At 43.1% G+C, this 21,259-nt stretch overlaps 1 protein-coding gene across 1 annotated transcript in view; it reads left to right on the plus strand.

Moving 5' to 3' along the window:
* MAN2B2 (mannosidase alpha class 2B member 2) overlaps window positions 1–21,259 on the plus strand; it is a 369,901-nt gene that overhangs the window by 235,026 nt on the left and 113,616 nt on the right. The window contains exon 11 of the mRNA XM_069203167.1: window positions 18,123–18,388. Within this exon, the coding sequence (XP_069059268.1) occupies window positions 18,123–18,388 (266 nt within the window). The remainder of the gene's footprint in view (window positions 1–18,122; window positions 18,389–21,259) is intronic.

A 21,259-nucleotide genomic window follows, 5' to 3' on the forward strand; every position in this document is an offset into this window, starting at 1 on the left:
GGGCAAAGACCGCCATAGCAAGCACCGCTGAACAGGGCAAGCACCGCTGAACAGGGCAAAGACCGCCATGGCAAGCACCGCCAACTCAAGCATCGCTAGCCCATGTGCGGCAGGGGCAGTGACGGAACTGGGACCGTCACGGGGAGAGTGATGCACTCTGGGCACCAGTCCCCCTCCAGAACCAGTGGAGAACAGCATCCACTACCTCAGTCCTTAACAGGATGAAGCACTCTGGGCACCAGTCCCCCTCCAGAACCAGTGGAGACTGTTATCCACTTGGGGGAGTGTGGCTTTGCACTCCCCAGGATGGTACAGTGGGCAAACCACCCACTGCAAAGACTTGTGAGACACTGGCTTTGCACTCCCCAGGATGGTACAGTGGGCAAACCACCCACTGCAAAGACTTGTGTGACTGTGGCTTTGCACTCCCCAGGATGGTACAGTGGGCAAACCACCCACTGCAAAGACTTGTGAGACTGTGGCTTTGCACTCCCCAGGATACATCAATGGGCGTGGATCTGACGTGGTGCTGTCATCCGGCTGAAGTGCTCCCTTCCCTTCCCCCTGAGGTGCCTGTTGTATTTCTATCTGATGCCCCTGCAGTGTTCTCTCCGTTTGTGGACAGGTATCTTGTGTGGGCCTCGCCCATGCACTTTGGGCCCAGTGGTCCACGGACATTGAATGGTGCATACATGCACTACTAATCATGATGTATATTTTTGGAATGTGTACAGGGAGTGCAGAATTATTAGGCAAGTTGTATTTTTGAGGATTAATTTTATTATTGAACAACAACCATGTTCTCAATGAACCCAAAAAACTCATTAATATCAAAGCTGAATATTTTTGGAAGTAGTTTTTAATTTGTTTTTAGTTTTAGCTATGTTAGGGGGATATCTGTGTGTGCAGGTGACTATTACTGTGCATAATTATTAGGCAACTTAACAAAAAAAAAATATATACCCATTTCAATTATTTATTATTACCAGTGAAACCAATATAACATCTCAACATTCACAAATATACATTTCTGACATTCAAAAACAAAACAAAAACAAATCAGTGACCAATATAGCCACCTTTCTTTGCAAGGACACTCAAAAGCCTGCCATCCATGGATTCTGTCAGTGTTTTGATCTGTTCACCATCAACATTGCGTGCAGCAGCAACCACAGCCTCCCAGACACTGTTCAGAGAGGTGTACTGTTTTCCCTCCTTGTAAATCTCACATTTGATGATGGACCACAGGTTCTCAATGGGGTTCAGATCAGGTGAACAAGGAGGCCATGTCATTAGATTTCCTTCTTTTATAACCTTTCTTGCCAGCCACGCTGTGGAGTACTTGGACGCGTGTGATGGAGCATTGTCCTGCATGAAAATCATGTTTTTCTTGAAGGATGCAGACTTCTTCCTGTACCACTGCTTGAAGAAGGTGTCTTCCAGGAACTGGCAGTAGGACTGGGAGTTGAGCTTGACTCCATCCTCAACCCGAAAAGGCCCCACAAGCTCATCTTTGATGATACCAGCCCAAACCAGTACTCCACCTCCACCTTGCTGGCGTCTGAGTCGGACTGGAGCTCTCTGCCCTTTACCAATCCAGCCACGGGCCCATCCATCTGGCCCATCAAGACTCACTCTCATTTCATCAGTCCATAAAACCTTAGAAAAATCAGTCTTGAGATATTTCTTGACACAGTCTTGACGTTTCAGCTTGTGTGTCTTGTTCAGTGGTGGTCGTCTTTCAGCCTTTCTTACCTTGGCCATGTCTCTGAGTATTGCACACCTTGTGCTTTTGGGCACTCCAGTGATGTTGCAGCTCTGAAATATGGCCAAACTGGTGGCAAGTGGCATCGTGGCAGCTGCACGCTTGACTTTTCTCAGTTCATGGGCAGTTATTTTGCGCCTTGGTTTTTCCACACGCTTCTTGCGACCCTGTTGACTATTTTGAATGAAATGCTTGATTGTTCGATGATCACGCTTCAGAAGCTTTGCAATTTTAAGAGTGCTGCATCCCTCTGCAAGATATCTCACTATTTTTGACTTTTCTGAGCCTGTCAAGTCCTTCTTTTGACCCATTTTGCCAAAGGAAAGGAAGTTGCCTAATAATTATGCACACCTGATATAGGGTGTTGATGTCATTAGACCACACCCCTTCTCATTACAGAGATGCACATCACCTAATATGCTTAATTGGTAGTAGGCTTTCGAGCCTATACAGCTTGGAGTAAGACAACATGCATAAAGAGGATGATGTGGTCAAAATACTCATTTGCCTAATAATTCTGCACTCCCTGTATATATTTCTGTATATATTAGCTTACTGTATTTTGATACATTACAATGGTTGTACTCATTTCCTTTTGTGTTTGCATTCTTCTGGGGGTGTTGGGGGTTGTTACTGTGATGTTTGGAAATGCATTGGTGTGTGTGTTGTAGTGTGCGAGGGTCGGGGTGGGGGTGGGGGTGTTGCGTGTGTGTGTCCCTGACTTTTGCCTCCCCCCTCCCCTATGTTGTAGGTGCAGTACTCACCGTTGTCTTCGGCGCTGGCATTGCTGATGTTTGTAGAGGAGCAGGAACAGTATCGCAGGGAGTATTTGGAGTTCCGGCTTCATGGTGCCTTCCTTCCTCGTGGAGTGTGTTAAGGTGAGCGTTTTCCCATTGAAATGGCTGTTTCCGCTGTGTTTTTATCCACGGTGAATCCGCCCCGGAAAAGGTGGCGGATTGGCCTGTTGTAATACTGTGGGCGGTACTTTGTCTTCCGCCTGTCTGTTGGCGGTGACCGCCGCGCTGCTTGACTGTACCGCCGTGGCGGTCGGAGTGTTAAAGTGGCTGTCTATGTTGGCGGTTTCCGTCACGGTCATAATACCCTTTTATTTCCCACCGGCCTGTTTGAGGTATTACCGCCGCTTTAACACCATCCGCCAGGGTTGTAATGACCCCGTTAGTCTCTCAACTGGGACTTTCAGTTGACTCCACATTATAAAGCGGTATTTGACGCCTACACCTGAAAGCCTTGAAGAGGGCACGGGCCTGTGCACTGATATGGGGCGAGACATGTTTTGGCGGTTGTTGCATCAAGTGAAGAACACATACATTTCTACCTTACTACGAATTGAACTCTTGTTACCCTTTTTAATGCACTATGATGAATGGAGTAATTCTTGTATAGAATAACATAAGTTGTTGTGTTTAATCTATGCTATTTGGCTATCCGATACATACGACATTAGCGAATATTATTTGTGTGGCATTGTATCCCCAAATTTTGAAAAAGTGTTTGCATTATATAGTATGGGCAAGGGGTCCTGCCTTCAAGGGGTTACACACACATCCCTATGGGAGTTACTTTAAAAAGCCATTATTTGAGTATTCGGTCCTGAAGACACCTAGTTGACACAACTGTTACTATTACTATTAAATTACTAAAGAGAACTACCTAATAATACAACTCTTTAGCATTAAGAACTCTTTTTGTATCTTAGGTTTAGAAGATATTTGAAAGCAGTTCTTAATTGTACATAAAAGATTATTTTTCAGCGTAGAGCTAATACACTTCTCAAAATGCTACCCTCTAAGAAAGCTCAAATAACACAGAAACTCAAAAAGCTTTCCACTTCTATACCACACTGAAAATAGGCCAAGAGCAATATATGGGAAAAATAGAAAACCCTTGAAAGACGATTAACAGAACAGAAGTGGACCAGTATCTGCACCAGAGTGTTACAATGTTGCAAGCTAGCACCTATAAGTCAGTCTGTATCATTTTCATTCATCATTCAGCAGGACTCTTACTATCTGGAAACTTCTCATGTAAAGAAGATCATGCACAACTTTAGGCAGTTTGCTAAAGTGTAAATGACTTTATCATTAACAGTGATTAAACTAAATAAACCTGAAGAATCTACTCCTGAAACAACAATATAGCATCAATGCATTGTACATTACTGAATATTGTTTGCTTACTCACTAAAAAAAAGTTCACCATAGCCTTAAAAAGTCATCAACCCCTTTTCCCTGAGTGAATGTGATGTGCCTCACTCACAGATCCAAGATAGGTTTATTGGTTACACCTCTCGCGTATTAACACCCACATGTCTCCCAACTGATTTGCAGAAGAGGTTTCTCAGCTACCATTAATAAGTGACCTAGATGGGAATAGTACAGCTGCGCCAACAATGAGAATTGGAATTCTAATCAATCACTGTATCTCCGGCCTACATTAAAATACCAAATCTACTTCATTACCTAATATCCCTGTCAGCTGAACCTCTATATGTTGTGCCAAATTACTCAAAACCACCTAATCACTATCTTCAGTCAATGCTAGATTGTGGAAATATGAGAATTTTAAAAACTTACTATCCACCTCAATTTTCCATCTCTCCCCTCTTGTTTTATGAAATTATATGTAGTAATGTTTTTTTTTTCTCCTTTGGCAAATTAATAAAATTGCTAAATAAAAAAGGAAAATATAGATCATGAAACAAACCTTCGAAACAAATTGTTTACAGCACTGGGGGAACCTGGTATCTACCTCAGGGTGCTTTGTTGCCTTTTAGTAACTAGTAACTAGTACACATTTGTTATGCTATAAAAGAAACACCTCTGAACTGCAGATATACACAGTCGCCCACTTTCCCTCCCAAAACACTTGACTTCTCATTGTCCCCCTTCTAACCTCTGAGTCTGTCTCTACAACAATCTTCAAGAAACCTGTGTAACTCAACTGAGCGACAGTGTTAAGGGGTATTGTGGGGGCTTGAACTTGGCAGGCATCTCTTTACATTGTCATATATTGAGCTCTTGAGTAGCTCTATGTCATAGAGCATGTATGGTAGTGTTGGGAACATGAGCTGTCTGAAATCCTCACTCTACGTTTTATCTGCCCTATACCAGAAAAGTGAGGTCAGTGAAAAAATGCAATGTAGGCAACACCAACAAAGTGAGATCACGTTACCCATGTGAGAACGTGTGGTCATATATACCTAGCTGGTATCCTACCCATGAGGGACACAGGGCCCTCTATGGCAATGGCAAGCATAATAGAATACTTCCTTACAGCCTTTGGTTAGCGCTAACAAGATATTATGATTCTTGGTATCCTGTCCAATATTTATAGTTTCAGTAGGTCACAGTCCATAGATGATCATATGCAGCTTAAAATATTAATGATATTATTCAATATAGCCATATGTCCCCTGAAACAGGAGTCAAAACAATACCCTCTGAAACTTAGGATGTATGTGGATGATGTACAGTCACATCTCAGTCTTGGGAGTCTGCCCAAGAGATAGATGATATCTACATTTAGGCTTTATTTGAACCAAAATAGATGTACGGTTCTCCTTTCTTCAAGTGATTAGTGCAGCAATTAAAAGAAAGACATTGGACTGATTTACATATGGTTAGTTCCTGTCTGTAGTGGTACAGTGAGCAAAAGAGTCACAAACTTGAACATGACCGAGATTGCTTTCCGTACTACACACATCATCTTTTTTATTTCTCTCAATGTAGTGTGAATCAATCAATCACAATATTTATAAAGCGCGCTACGTACCCGTTAGGGTTTCAAGGCGCTGAGGGGAGGGGGGGCTCCTATTGGTCGAAGAGCCAGGTCTCCTGAAGGTGAGAAGGTCCTGGGTCTGGCGCAGGGGGGGTCGGGATGGAGTTCCAGGTCTTGGCGGCGAGGTAGGAGAAGGATCTGCCGCCGGAAGTCTTTCGTTGGAAGCGGGGAACGATGGCAAGGGAGAGGTTGGCAGAGTGGAGTTGGCGGGTGGGGACGTAGAAGTTAAGTCTGTTGTCCAGGTAAGCAGGTCCGGCGTTGAGGAGTGCTTTGTATGCGTGGGTGAGGAGCTTAAAGGTGATCCTCTTGTCCACGGGGAGCCAGCGGAGGTCGTTCAGGTGGTGGGAGATGTGGCATCGGCGGGGTACGTCGAGGACCAAGCGGGCGGAGGTGTTTTGGATGCATTGGAGTCGTTGGATGTCTTTTGCTGGGATGCCTGTGTAGAGTGCGTTGCCGTAGTCAAGTCTGCTACTGACGAGGGCCTGGGTCACCGTTTTTCTGGTTTCCGTCTGGATCCATTTGTAGATTCTACGGAGCATGCGCAGGGTGTTGTAGCAGGAGGAGGAAACTGCGTTGACCTGTTTGGACATGGTGAGGGTGGAGTCGAGGATGAAGCCGAGGTTGCGCGCGTGGTTGGCTGGTGTTGGGGGGGGTCCCAGCGCGGTGGGCCACCATGAGTCGTCCCAGGCCGAGGGGGTGCATCCGAGGATGAGGACCTCCGTCTTGTCGGAGTTCAATTTCAGGCGGCTGTTCCTCATCCATTCGGCAATGGATTTCAATCCCTCATGGAGGTTGGCTTTGGCGGTGTGTGGATCTTTGGTGAGGGAGAGAATGAGCTGGGTGTCGTCGGCATAGGAGAGAATGCTGAGATTGTGCTGGCGGGCCAGTTGTGCGAGGGGTGCCATGTAGACGTTGAACAGCGTCGGGCTTAGCGAGGAGCCATGGGGGACGCCGCAGATGAGGTTAGTGGCTTCGGAGCGGAAGGGTGAGAGTCGGACTCTCTGGGTTCTGCCGGAGAGAAATGAGGAGATCCAGTTGAGGGCTTTGTCTTGTATTCCGGCTTCGTGGTGGCGTGTTAGTAGGGTGCGGTGGCAGACCGTGTCGAAGGCAGCGGAAAGGTCCAGAAGGATGAGGGCTGAAGTTTCGCCGTTGTCCATCTGCTGTCATCTGTGGCGGCGAGGAGTGCAGTCTCGGTGCTGTGGTTGCGTCTGAAGCCGGACTGGGAGGGGTCTAGGATGGAATTGTCCTCGAGGTAGTGGGTGAGCTGGGTGTTGACGATCTTCTCGATGACCTTCGCTGGGAACGGGAGGAGGGAGATCGGGCGGAAGTTTTTGAGGTCGTTGGGGTCGGCCTTGGGTTTCTTGAGGAGGGCTTGGATATCGGCGTGCTTCCAGCTGTCCGGGAAAGACGCTGTTTCGAAGGATAGGTTGATGATCTTTCGAAGTTGGGGGGCGATGGTGGAGTCGGCTTTGTTGTAGATGTGGTGTGGGCAAGGTACACAGTATTAGCACACATGCAATAGTATATAGAAATTCAATAGTAATAAGTAAGTTCTCATGCTGATTATTTGCATATAATTATCCACATCCCAAAAGAAACAACAAATTACAGTTTAACCAAATTAGCATGCTCCAAAAAGGATTTCATCAAACCGTTATATACAATATAGTTCATGAAATTATTATCACTTAATCCAGTTCTAGAATAAGTATAATCCAATTTACAAATTCTTCATAAAAGTGTTCATTTCATTGTCCTGCTGTCACAGTTGCATTAATTAGATCCCAAAAGTTCATTGAATTCCAAAAATGAATATAATCCAATTTAAGAGTTATTCCATTCCATCGTCCCGCTGTCACAGTTGCATCATTTAAATCCCAAAAGTTCTTCAAATTTAAATTAGGTATAATCCAATGCAATATGGTTCATGTGTGAGTATCCATCCTATCGTCACGCTGTCCCTGCTGTCAACACGTGTTTCATCCTGGGAGTGCCCACGGATTTCTTCAGGACCTCCCCTTCAGGTCCCCGTCCTCCTCCAATTCGTAAAATAGCAGACTCTTGTAATGATTGTAATTACAAGAGTCTGCTATTTTACGAATTGAATTTCTATATACTATTGCATGTGTGCTAATACTGTGTATCTTATTATAGGTAACTTTGGGTTACCTCTTTAGGGGAGATTGGAGGGTGCAACCCCAGTATTTGGCACCGTGCACTACAATATTAGTGCTATTAAATCTATAGAGGCAGGAGCGCCATATCACTCTTATCCACCCCCATTTTAGATTTCGTGGTGTGGGCAAGGGTCTGAAGGGTATTTTGAATGGATGGAGTTCATGACCTTGCGAGTTTCGGTGTCGTTTACGTGGGTCCAGGTGGTGAGGCGGTTGGCGTGGGAGGAGTTGTCGGGGGTCGGGTCAGGCGGAGGTGTGGTGTTAAGGCTGTTGTGGATGACGGCGATCTTCTGATAGAAGAAGGTGGAGAGTGCGTCGCAGAGATTCTGGGATGGTGGGACGTCGTTGACGTTGGCGCTGGGGTTGGAGAGCTCCTTCCCGATGCAGAAGAGCTCCTTGCCGTCGTGTGCGTTGTTGTTTAGGCGTTCTGTGAAGTGGTAACGTTTGGCGAGTCGGATTAGTTGGTGGTGCTTGCGGGTGGCTTCCTTGTGGGTTGTCAGGCTGTCGGGTGTGCGTTCGAGAAGCCATTTCTTCTTAAGTTTCTGGCAGGTGCGTTTGGAGGTGATGAGTTCTTCTGTGAACCAGGCTGCTTTTTTCTTTTCTTGGTTGACGGTGGGCCTCTTGAGTGGTGCGAGGGTGTTTGCGCAGTTGAGGATCCACTGTTGGAGGTTGATGCCGGCAGTGTCTGGGTCTGTAGGGTCGGTAGGCGGGTTCTGGGCGAGGGTGCTGGATAGTTGGACTTCGGTGACTTTGCTCCAGCGGCGGTGAGGAGGTAGTGGGGTGCGGTGGTGCTCGGTGTGTTTCTTGAATGTGAAGTGGACGCAGTGGTGGTCGGTCCAGTGGAGTTCTGTGGTGTGGCTGAAGGTGATGTGGTTGCTTGCGGAGAAGACTGGATTGAGCGTGTGGCCGGCGATGTGGGTGGGTGTGTTGACCAGTTGTCTGAGTCCGAGGTTGGAGAGGTTGTTGGTCAGTGATGCGGTGTTGGCGTCGTTGTTGTTCTCTAGGTGGAAGTTGAGGTCTCCAAGGAGGATGTAGTCCGTAGAGGCGAGGGCGTGGGTGCTTGCGAGGTCGGCAATGGTGTCACTGAAGCAGCCATCTACTATCCATAAAGGCTCTGAGCTGCCTCCTTTAACACAACACCCATGGGAGTTCTCATATGCCATTGAAACTAATTGCTCTAACACTACCCCAGTCATACTGTCCTTGGCAGTATCTCACAATACCTTCTACTCTTAACATCCTAGGTTTCCCCATTAACCTGCTATTTATCTCTTCCTGTATTATCGCTTCCTGCAAGCTGTGTTTTTTATTACTAATTCAAAAGTGATCATTCTTTTGATAATTTGGCCATTTTAAGAGAATGGCAAATGCTCAAATCACCTTGATTATACCATATAGGAAGAGGCAGGCAACAAATGGCATACATTTGTGTTTCCTTCCTGGTGTTAGAAAAGTTCTGTCCTTTTTAGCCTGGTTCATCACCTGATCTCCAGCTAATATTATTTGTTCAATGTATTGTTCTCCTACATGCTCTTTACCCTTAATAGTGTATGCCTGGCTCCTTCAAAAGATTTTCAATTCCAATGTTCAAGCACTGATTGTAATATATATATATGTATATATATATATATATATATTTCTCTCTCTCTCTCTCTCTCTCTCTCTGACTAAGCTGTAAAGACCATGCTATGTTTCAAAGCCGTCGTACAAATAGTTATTTCACATCTTAAAGACTACCTTCTCTTGTAGCATTCAGTAAGCAAGTGGTATGAAGAGCTGCAAAATTGTTTTTAATAAAAGTTGACTGACAGGAAAGTAGGTCTTTTGCCATTCTTGGCCCTAGTTTATGCAATTCTCTCCCTTTAAAAATCTGAACCTCCAACTCTTTGCTGGTCTTCCGTAAATTGTTGAAAATGTGTCTGTTTTAGGCATCTCTGTCCATTCCTTCATTTTAGCGCTGTGCTGGGAAACTCTTTTTGAGTAACCATGTGCTTTAGAAATTCATTGATTACCTGACTGTCCCCAACAAAATTTAATGTCAGGTGATTTTAGACCTACTTGTGCCTTGTACTCACTCTCCTAATCAGGGGCATACATTCTGCCCCTTGAAACCTGATTGATGTTTGAATCGTTTTTCTGTAAAATCATTGGAAGTGGTATCCTTTCACTGGCGACAAGCGCCAGCACGTGTTGTCAGCAGTCTTGAGTTGCTGAGTTGTAAATGCTTCCCTTTCAGGAGAGGTGTTGGCTGCCTTAAATAAGGAGACATCAGTGTTCTGTACTGGAGCTCTATCGAGGTACCAAGTCTACTAGGGGTGCTCTTCGTGTTCACCATCTGTGGACTTCATTGCGCCTGGCTAAGTAATATCTTTTCAGACATCTTCCAAGCTTTTCTACATCACTTCCTGCATGATGTCCTATCTGCATCAGAGTGGTGGTGGCCATTTTGCCTCTAAGAGATCGTGTTGAGTCAGTTAGCCTTCATTCACAGAACTCTTTGGTGCATCAGGCAACCTTCATACATGGCAACAGTGCTAGTAAGAGCCTGATTTAGCGGGGGTGCCATTTGATATGTCATACTGTTTTCTTCCAAGTCAGGCAAACCTTGAGCCATCACCTTGCATATTGTCTTCTCGTCTCTGTGCTTGCACATCCACTATGCAGGATCTGATTGTGGCAGATTTTTTGTATTGCTTTGATATTGCCTGGGTCAGGAGACCGGATGTTTTTGTAAAGACTCTGCCTAGAGAGGATGCTATAGGCACGGATGCGGGCAAAGTAAATTAGTGTACTTCAACAGTTTAAACAGTTTCACATTCAGTCAGTGTAAGAACATAGTGCTTGAAAGGCACAGATTTTCAGAAGTTGTCTGTAACTTTGAGACTCTGTGGAAGGTTATGTAAGAGCATTATGTTTCCTTGCTGCCACATATAATTATGGTGGCTTTGAGCATTAGTTGATAAGAGATCCACTCAATAGAAAAGCAAACAAAAATCAGGAAGAGCTGCTGTCAATCTAGTATCCCACTTTGGAACAACCTATCGGGATAGCAGGAGATATTTAAATACTACTTTTACATGGAACTGTTGTCACTTAAGGAAAATAAGGGAAGCTCGTACATAGTGTGCATTCAGATACTGCATTGTCTAAAAGGAGTGAATTGTCAAGTTCTGGATAGACAAGCAATTTATTGGAATCCTCATTCATGTCCTGATACCTCATAGCTCTGCAGCAAATAGAAGAAAAGGCAATTTTACTCATTTGTGTAAAGCGGGCTTCTCCACCCGGTCGATCGGGAGCTCCCAGTAGCTCGCAGGCAGTGATGGAGTAGCTCACTGCCTGGAGTTTGGAATTATTCACCTTGTGCCTGTCTGCTAATGCTGCACTTAAAAACATTGTGAGCCCGGTTTTGGAAGGGCGGGCTGAGGCACCCTCTATGTTAAATAAACAAATGTGCTGCTGCTTCATCTTAAGAAGCCATAAAATTAATGCCTCAGCACACATTGTTTGTAAACCCGTCTGACAACTACCCTAAAAAAGTATTGCTTCAGAGTCATTGAGAGCATCACAACTATTACATTTCTTTATTGTTTCTCTTACTTTCCATTTCTATTTATGTTCTTTTTTTCTTTCTTTCTTTTCTCTTGCTTTCCCATTTCTCTCTCCTTTTTCTTTTTCTTTCCCTCTATCCTTCTTTTTGACCAGTTTCTTTCCTTTTTTCTCTCTCCTTTCTCACTTTCCTTCGCTGTTTCTTTCTGTCCTTGTTTTTTCTCTCTCTTGTTCCTTTTTTGCTTTCTCCCTTTCTCGTATTCATTCTTTGCCTTCAGTTTTCCTTCTTTCCTTCTGTCACTTCTTTCCTGTTCTTGTCTCCTTCTGTCTGGACTTTCCATTTTGCCTTCTTTCACTCTCGCCATACTTCCCTTTCTTTATCTCATCTTCTTTCCTTCTCCTATTCTCCTCTATGGCCCCTCTTTTCTTTTCTCCTCTGCTTCAGTCCTTCTTTCGTTCCTTTTTCTTCATCTCTTCTTATTTTTTCCTTTATCTCTCTCATTTATTCCTTCTTTCCCTTCCTTCTCTTCTGTTCCATATCATTTTGTTGTGAAGGACATTAGGGCCCACGCTGAGTCTCCATTTTAGTTTGCACATTTTAGCTTGATATCTTTTCTGATGGTGGCTTTTTCATGTTTTTACATTTATGGAATAATGTACTGAGTAGACAATGTACTCGCAGCTAAGCATTTGCTGCTATGTAGTCTGTGCACTCTGTCCAAGGCTAGAAACACAGAATGCGATGCCCTTGTGTCATGATTGTCCATTAGAGACAGCTCTGAGACAACCATCGCATCAGCTCTGCACTTTCGACACAGTCCAATATGAACAGTGCTTTTATTATATAAACTATTGTTACAGTCTTCAGAGGAGCACTTGTGCTGGGATTATCCTGGAATGCTGTGTACTGTGACTGAGGTGCAGCCCTGCTGACTCTGACCTCTATTCTGAAAAGGACGATAGCCTGCTCTACATCACACCAGCTTCTTGGCATATCATACCCAGGTATGCAGGGATTAGGCTATCCCATTGAATCTCATATAGGGTACTCCCACCATGCTGTTGATGGTGTAGGTAGTGACAGATAGGAGTGTAACAGCATAGTAACATTGCCATGGTTGAATTGTTTATCTTTTTACTATTCACATTATGCTGCTCTACAGTGCTTTGTTTCATCTGCCTGATAATGGCAGCTAATTTTTTGTATGGAAGAATACGATTGATTCAATAAATGTTTGAAAAGCCATTTTCATATCTTTCTTGTGTTTACCTTGGGCATGCAAAGTAACAATGAAAGGGTAGATCTGTTTGCATGAGTTCCTTGGGAATCACAGTGGTCATGTTCCTGGTAAGGTTAGAGGTTTGATGGAGCACTGTAAGCTAGCTAGAAATTGTGTCATCATTTCCTGATGATATAGATGGACAAAGTCCCTATATCATGAAGTTCATGTTGACCTTATACACAGTCCTACTTAATTTGTAGGAACTATATAGCAATCGTTCCTTCTTTTCTTTTATTGTTTTCTCCATTTCTTTCTTCTCTCCTTCATTCATCATTTCCTTCTTTCTCTCTTTTTTCCTTGCTGCATATGTCCTTTCCTTTCGACTCTTCCTTCCTTTCTCTCCTACCTTCTTTTCCTTACTCTCTTTTCTTGCTCGCTTCTCCTTCCCGCCCCTTTTATGTCTATTTAGTCCATATATTAGGCAGTAGTCAGGGTGGGGTTCATTTTTTTGCAGTTTTATGTATTTTATATATATATATATATCACAAACTCCTAAAGTAGTGGAGCGCTTTACATGAGTACCCATTACATTACACATGGACACATTCATTTTCTGTAGGTATGGGGAGATTAACAAACGTGATGAATATCTCGCCCGCCGTTTAATAAGTTCCGTAGGATGTAATGGAACTTGCAATATGACAGATGGGATATCAGTCACGTTTGTGACAGAGTATCTGATCCCCCAAGGTCGTAATCAGGCCCTAAGAAATTTGCTTAAGAGATTTGCCCAGAAACACAGGATGTTTAGCCAAGGCAGAGACTCAAACCTGGTTCAACAGCCCCAAAGTCAGTACCCTTGTTGTTACACCACACCCGTTCTCACTTTCTAGGATACATTTATCAGAAGTAGCTTGCATGTCTGAAAAAATTACAGACCCCTGGAAAGGATTTATGGTGAGTAGGAAATCTGCAAACACACTTGAAAAGAGAGATGGCCGTTTGGTTGAAGAAGACTGATCAGGAAGGCTAGCCGCTGCTGGTTGATTCTGATGACGGTTTGGACAATGCTGAAAGGAGTGAGTGTGCTGTTTTGCTTGTAGATGTGAAGATTCCAGCCAGACCACAATCGACCATAGAAATCAAGGGCATGCTGGCGAAGATTATGGCATATTCTGGCTCACTATACACATTTATTGGAGTGCAAGGATAGAAGAAATTCAGCAGTGTCAAACTTGGGTCTCATGGGAAGAAAATCATAGAGTTGTTGGGTGAGTTCAATGGGGACTTTCCATTTTTAAAGGGTATGCTACGATGTTACTTAATGTGAGATGTGAAGATGCCAGGCCAAGTTTTAAAAACATATGCAAGAACCCAGGGTCTAGATCATGAAGGTTGCTGCTGCTGGTGACATGGTTAAGGTGAAGTGGACAAATTGTACCACACAGGTTAGGCTGTATTTTGGTTACTATGAAAGTGTCCCGAGTTATGGACAGTGCAGTGAGGTTGAATGATGCTCCTGTCTGAAATAAGCGCAAGTTGTCTTTGTTTTAAGGGTGGTGTATGTATGAGAGAAGGAGGAAAAAGATTATGATGGAAATGAAATGGAAATAATGACTGCTTGTAATAATTCAGCTGCACAAAAAAGCTCATCCTTATGTGTTGCATGAGGTTGTCACTTCGAAAATTGTACAATTTGGTTATTGCTATCAATTATAAGAGTTTCAAAGTCACAGTTGAGTTAGAGCAAATGTACATTGTTCTGCCTTAAAACTATTAACCTAGTGTGCGTGTCTTAGTCTACGTCGATGTGGGCGACTTGTGGCTGCCTGTTACCAAATAGTCAACTTACTAAAGAAACGGGCTTGTTTTCTTCCACACCCACCTTTTGGCAACCCATATTCTGTTTACTAGCTTTTTGTCTCTTTTTGATGCTCTAACTCTCCCTCCTTTCCCAACTGATTAGGAATGTTTGCCCCACGGCCAGGACCAGAGGATCGTCTTGAAAAGATGCTGTTGCAGTACATTTTTGCAAGGTTCACTAAAGTACACATCCCATAAATGCACGTGCACCCAGCCCCCCTCCTTCATGTACATGGCTAACTAATCCTAGCCTTTTCTGCCTTTTTTCAGTACTTTGGAAAGAGCTTCCACCTATTGACCCTATATTGCTGCCCCTGCTTTTCCATAATGGAGTTCATGCTTGTTTTTCACCTCTGGGTGTCATAGAAAATATATCTTTCTGGTGCGTGCTTTGTTTACAGATCGCCTTCCACAATGTACTTGTTGATGCGTTTTTAGGGTCAAGCGCAAAGCGCTCTGTCCCTGGTGTAATCTCTCTGTGGGCTTTTGACCACGCCCATGTCACGCCCATCAGTTTGGTTGGTTCGTGGGCTTGCCTTTTAAAATTCGCTTGATTTCATTAGTAAAAGGCATGCATACATCATGCCTTTTCCGGTGTTTAGCCCGCCTCGAGCGCACCGGCCAACTACTGAAAACATACGAGGCTCCATGTTTTCGGTATGGCTTCTGGAAGACTTTTTCTCTTTATTTTGTAGGCAGTGCGCTCTCGCTGGGCAATAGTCGAGTGTTTTGCATGACATCGACCCTGTTACATGGATATTTTCACTTTTGACGGTTACACGGATAATTGCACTTTTGTCTGTATGTTTCACTTCAAGCGAACTTCTGTTTCCTTTTGTGTGTCTGCTTCTTGCTCATGGCGGCCGGCGACTTGCTTATGTGAAACTATTTTACTTTTCATTTTCAGTTTACGTGGCAAGAAAAGTCCAGTTAGTTATGTGAAACTGTTTTACTTTTCATTTTCAGCTTATGTGGCAAGAAATGTCCGGTTAGGAGTTTACAACGCTAATAGCTTTAACTTGAGCAAACGCGAGACCCATTGCATTGCAAATGCTTGTTTTCTTTGTAGTTAATACTGAGTTGCATTTCTTGCCCTTGGGCGTTAATTCACCCAGATGCCAGGGGTACTGGAAGTGACATCACACGTCATTTGGTTTATACTTAGGCATAAATATGCTTACATACACACACACTGTCTTTCACATAAACAAATTTTCACCTTCAAGCACACATACAACGTACATTTATTTGTATTTTTTACTTACCTTTGCTGCCAGATACGGTCATATTTCAACTAAATGTATTGCATTTTTTATTACAGTAATAGTGAATAATTTTATTAACTACTTGTGTAATAAAAATGACAGAAACACAGTAAAGTGGAACCCCAACCGATGCCCCATTAGTACAAGCTGCACCTGATTTCCAGGCACTGATCTTGCCACCTCTGAAGCCAACGGTCGCAAAGGCAGTACCAGGAGTCGCAAGAGGCAAGTCAGGGGGGTCGCATCTGCGACCCCTAAAAGAACTCCATGTTCTTGTGTAGGAAAATTTCATCTGAATGTCTTCTGCCTTTTGTAAACAGAAATCATGCTACTGAACACTCAGACAAGCCAAAATATGCTTCCCCCAGCATAGAGATGAAGTTGTTATACATGTTTCATTGTTCATTGAGCTATGCTTCTGTTATAAGCAGATACATTGCTATAAGGAGAAAAATGTATATTACACCACCAGAGATGTGCATATGAGAAAAGGCCGTAATTGCTGCTTCTGTACGTGCATATGTGGAAGTTTATGCCTGTTACTAAAGCTCTAAGAAATGTAATGAAAACATTACATACCTCACCACAAGATAACTGCGTACGTCAGACCTTGTGAAAAAATTACTGCTTCTTTGCACATATAGATATTTATGTAGAAGGGTTTTCTCAAGCCGCTACAACCTTACCAAGTGTCATGTGCATATGTGTATTAATATATGTAGATTTTAGTTTTTTAATATTTTTAAAAAAATCCTCCTTTCTACCTTTGTACCATCCCTCCTCTCGCTGGCTCACCCCAAAACCTTTTGACTAATATGAACCCTCAACTATCCTTCTCAGAGTTTATCCTCCCTTTTTGCCCATGTAACCCATTTAACAGGCACACACAACCAGTACTTACAAAAATCCAATTTACTACTTCCCCTTTCATATGCATTACCATCATTCTATCCCTACTAGAAAACTCTACTAAACACAAGAAACCAAGGGCACAAACCTAACACAACTACTGCATAAAGGAAAGAAAATGTGCTCATATACTATTAACCTCTAATCTTGGGCTCTTGAGTACTTGTGCTACTCACTGCAAAGCAGTTCAATGCCTCATGAGGGGTAATAAGTGCTATATAGATACAGTTTACAGTTACAATTTTTATTATTCTTCATGTGTTTGTGTATATATGTGTGTGTGTGTGTGTGTGTGTGTGTGTAGTATTTATATTGGTTCAAGTTTTTCAGGTCGAGCCTGCAACAGCACCTGCAACACATGCGCTCTCGGTTGCAAGACATAGTGTTTACTTTAGAGGACTTCAAGCCCGCCCATTAATTACCATTCAATTGCTTCAGTGTTACTGATCTTTGCTGCCTCCTAATTGGACAGCGCAGGCTAGGTGTCACTTTCTTTTCTGCTGCATGGACCACTTTTAAAGATTGATTTCCCCTTAATTAGTGTCTATCAGTGCTCACACTGGGATTGAGGTACTTTTTTGCGTGTGTTGCTTCTTCCCCCTCTCACACAGCCATTCTCTGTGCTGCTGCTGTCCCCTCCTACCCAACACTTCTCCATTTTGCTGTCCTGTCCCTGTTGCTTGCCTGTAGCCTCACACCCTTTCTCCTCCTCCTTGCTTGCCCGTCCTGTCCACCCCACCTGAAAAAAACAGGACATAACACTTCTTTTTTTATGACTTTACTTTTACCGCGCATCAATTTGACGACAGCCTGTGAAGACCAAAAAAGATAGGCATGTCGTATCTTTTTAAGTGCAGAGTTCTCCGCCCGACTGCAAAGTCGCCTCAGTTGTAACCATAATATTAAATCAGTTTGTGAATTCCATAACAAACATAAACTTGCATGAAAATGTAAGTTTACCTTTGTGAATCAGGCCCAATATGTTGCATTCTTGACCAAGGCATTTGGAATCTAGAAGGTAGTCTTATTATGTGAGAGGGCTGTTGGGTCTGCTTGTAGGGAGTGTTCCAATAAGTATCAGATGCTTTTGCTCCTACAGACGTTTTGGTGGTTGAATCCTCCCTCAATAAAAGTGTTTACCTCGCCTTAGTGGAGTCATCCTTACAGTAACCCTGCCAGCGTTTTGCAATAGTAGAATGTGCTGAAAGAGCGGCTGCTCTGAAACTTACTTTTTGTGAATGTGAAACAAGCTGGTATTTAAGTACGATTGAAGCAAAAATGGTGAGCCCGTTTGCTGATCCAGCTGTGGACCAATCGCATCTACCCCTGTCTAATAGCTTGCAGTTGCTTACATGCATTGAGTTTTAAAGCATTAAAGGGGCCTGGCAAGAATGACCCCGAAAGAGGAGCATGCAGGTATAGTGCATCAATCCTGGCATTCTCTATGAAATTGTACTACCTATTATAGTCTTTTCCTAGAACTTTATAGATGAATCCGGATTTAATTCTTGCTCTTACATAGACGGTTATGTCGCACAGTTTTATGCAAGATTTCCTTGTAACTGATTTGCAGATTCAAGAGTCAACAGAACCCCACTCTAAACTGGATTTGTACCTGCTTGTCACAATAAACGGCCTCAGTTACAGGAGATACGTTGTAAAAGTTGAAAACTACCCACCCAATGAGGAGTCTGCTATCATTGGAAGAAAGATGAAATTTAAGAGACAGGTTACAGAAAGCACCAGGAGGCCTGGGAAAAGGCTGCTTCCCATACTGAATGACTGCTACATGGTAATGATTGACCAGGACACAAATCTAATGCACAGCATTAAAGATAGGTGAGTCTACCACCATCGAAATTACTTATACACGTTTATTATCAAATTAACTAGTGAACTTCATCGAAAAATCTGTGTTCTCTGAACGCATCTTTCTTGTACTTTATCTAGAGTTTAATTTCGTCAGTTTGTGTATACTATTTTTAATGCGGATGTTTAGTTGTGCATTAGAACTCTATCTTTTATTTATGTTTACTTTCATTATGGATTGTATGGTTGATTAATATATCACCTCACGGCCCCCTCAAAAGGCCAGGTGGTGCCATGAGGTTATTTACATCTCCAGGACTCTACCTGGTCAGTATTGGCCTTATAATAATGGCAACATAGACCCCTCCTCAGATGTTTTTTGATTTCATGGTATGACTCTATTAAGTTTACATGAGGCTGTATTTTGCCCAAGAAGGATTCTGAGTTGGGCTAGTCAAATTGCTGTTTCCAGTTTGCAGAATCCACTCTACTTAACATGTCCTAAAAAAACAAGCACAAAGAATAGAGTGCTCAAAAGCCTCTAGCTGACATTAACTGTTTTATCAATTTTAATTGATTGCTTTCAACCAGTCAGAATGGATCACTATGGTTAGACCATTCTGAATGACTCTGGAAACCCATCCAAATAGAACAAGCATTTACAATGCAACGGGTCTCACGTTTGCTCGTGTTAGAGCTGATTGCGTTGTAAACTCCTAACCCGACTTTTCTCCTATCGGGCAAAAGTGCATTTATGTACATAACCCGAAAAATTGAAATTAACTATGTAAAGCTCTCGACTTCTGCCAAGCGAGATCGCGCTTGTAAATTAGAGAAAAAGAAGTCCACCAGCCCGATGGAAAACAGCGAGACTCACATGTTTTCTGTACTTGGTCGCTGCGCTCGAGGAGGGCTAGCCACCGGAAAAGGAATGAGTTATGCCTGCCTTCGACTAATGAAAGCAAGCAGATTTTATTAGGCAAGCCCACGAACCAATAAAAAACACTGATGTGAAGTTGACAGGGCTCTGAGCCCTTTTCTAAATACAAAAGCGTCTCGCTGCGATACGCATGCGCGAGCGCATGCAACGCAGGCTCGACCCTAAAAATGAGCAGCCTGCATCTCATAGGCAGTTTTGTGGTCTAGAAAGGTGCAGGCCACCTAACCAAGACCTGCTTTATGTGTTGTTCCAAGGTATGCCAAGGCATCTGCCCTTGTCAGGTTCCGCCATTTTTGCATTTTGTTCAAAAACATTCACCAACACTAGTTTTGGGACTCCATTCCTGAGCTGGGAAAGAGCTACAGACTCTTAGCAGAGTTACAGCAAGAGATGCATCCATAAAAATACCCGTTTTCATGTCTTTCGTGAACTTGAGGTAGTTCATTTGGTCTCTCAATTTTGGCTACAGCTTGTTCCACAGACAGAGACCCTTTTCCTCATGTGCTATGTTTCCATATGCTATGGCATGTGCGAGATATGAATTCCATGTAAAGAATCATGGGTATGATCATCATTAGTTTAATTGCTTCTGTATGAAAGACCAACATTGGCATTCATGGAAAGGAACTATTTGGCAAAAAATATTATTAAATATGTGTGCATAATAATTTGCAGAGTTAGCATAATTCTACAGTGACATGGCAGACAATGTTTTCTGAATTAGCTGTATGCTGTGCAACAGGACTGAAATAATGGTTTGCTTGCATTGTTCCATATTGATTCATACAACCTGTTTCACTGTGTAATAATATTGTGATACACGAACGTAATTTAAAAATAACAGATCGAATAAATACAAGTTTTGTAGTGGTACCATGCCCATCACAACTGTGATATGCAGATATCGCAATATATTTTATTTATTAGTGTTTTCTCAGGCACCACATGCTGTACACAGGCTGCCTCAGAGGGCCAGCGTTGCAAACAGTACGATTGTTCCTTAATACCAATGCGTAGTTGTGGCGTAGACGTGGATGAGGCTGCAGAATGGACAATGGGTAGTAAGAACAAAAAAATAGGGCCGCCAACGTGTGTCAGTTTCTGGTGGAAGAGAGCTTGAGATCCAGCTTCTGTGGTAGTGATCTAGACAGACAACTACAAGGTTGACAGTAAGCATGGCAGATCGTGGAAGTACCAGCAGAAAAAACGTTGCATGGACATAAAAAATCCAGCCACTTGTTGGTCATATGTGAAGGGAGGAAAAATTGTGTTTCGGTGTCCTGAGAAGAACTTTTTAGGGTTATCCGTCTGTATGAAACATAAAGAATAATGAAGCATACCCGAAATGCGTTTGTAAATGTGTGTAATTACCTCTTTCGGTGGTGCTTATTTGGTTTACTTAGGAAGCAGGATAAACTCAGTCAGCCTGTCTGGGATTGAAAGCCATGGCCTGGAAACTCTCTGGGCAGACCCCCATCTTCCTAGGCTGTTTCATTATTATGCCAAGCAAGAATTAGGGACAGAGGGCAGATTAAGATCGGGAATGCATGCCCCCAATAAGACTAAATAGAAAGGTTATGCAGTTCCTAAGAGAGAAGAAAAAGCAGAGGTAGGTTGGAGATCGCCTGAGCCACCTGATCACATCGGCAAAGAGGGGGTAGGTCACTGGTACAATTCGCTCCGGCAACCTTGTTAACTTTTCCAAAAAAATGCTGGTGAGCTCTCCTTTGCCACTCATGCCTGGTCATTGTATGTAACCTTATTTTGGTTGGGCCTTTACACTGAAGGCATGATTTTAGACCAGCTTTTACATGTTTGGGGTACGCTTACAAGCATCCGTCACATTTTGGCGCCCCATTCATGAGTAGATTAGAGTTTTGGTCCTTACGAATTGCCCTGATCATTACTTATTTTAAATAGGCAAGAAATGTCAACCCTTTTCTTATAACTTACTTTTTGAG

Source organism: Pleurodeles waltl, chromosome 1_2 (genome assembly GCF_031143425.1).
Source record: "Pleurodeles waltl isolate 20211129_DDA chromosome 1_2, aPleWal1.hap1.20221129, whole genome shotgun sequence".
In the NCBI taxonomy this organism is placed as follows: domain Eukaryota; kingdom Metazoa; phylum Chordata; class Amphibia; order Caudata; family Salamandridae; genus Pleurodeles; species Pleurodeles waltl.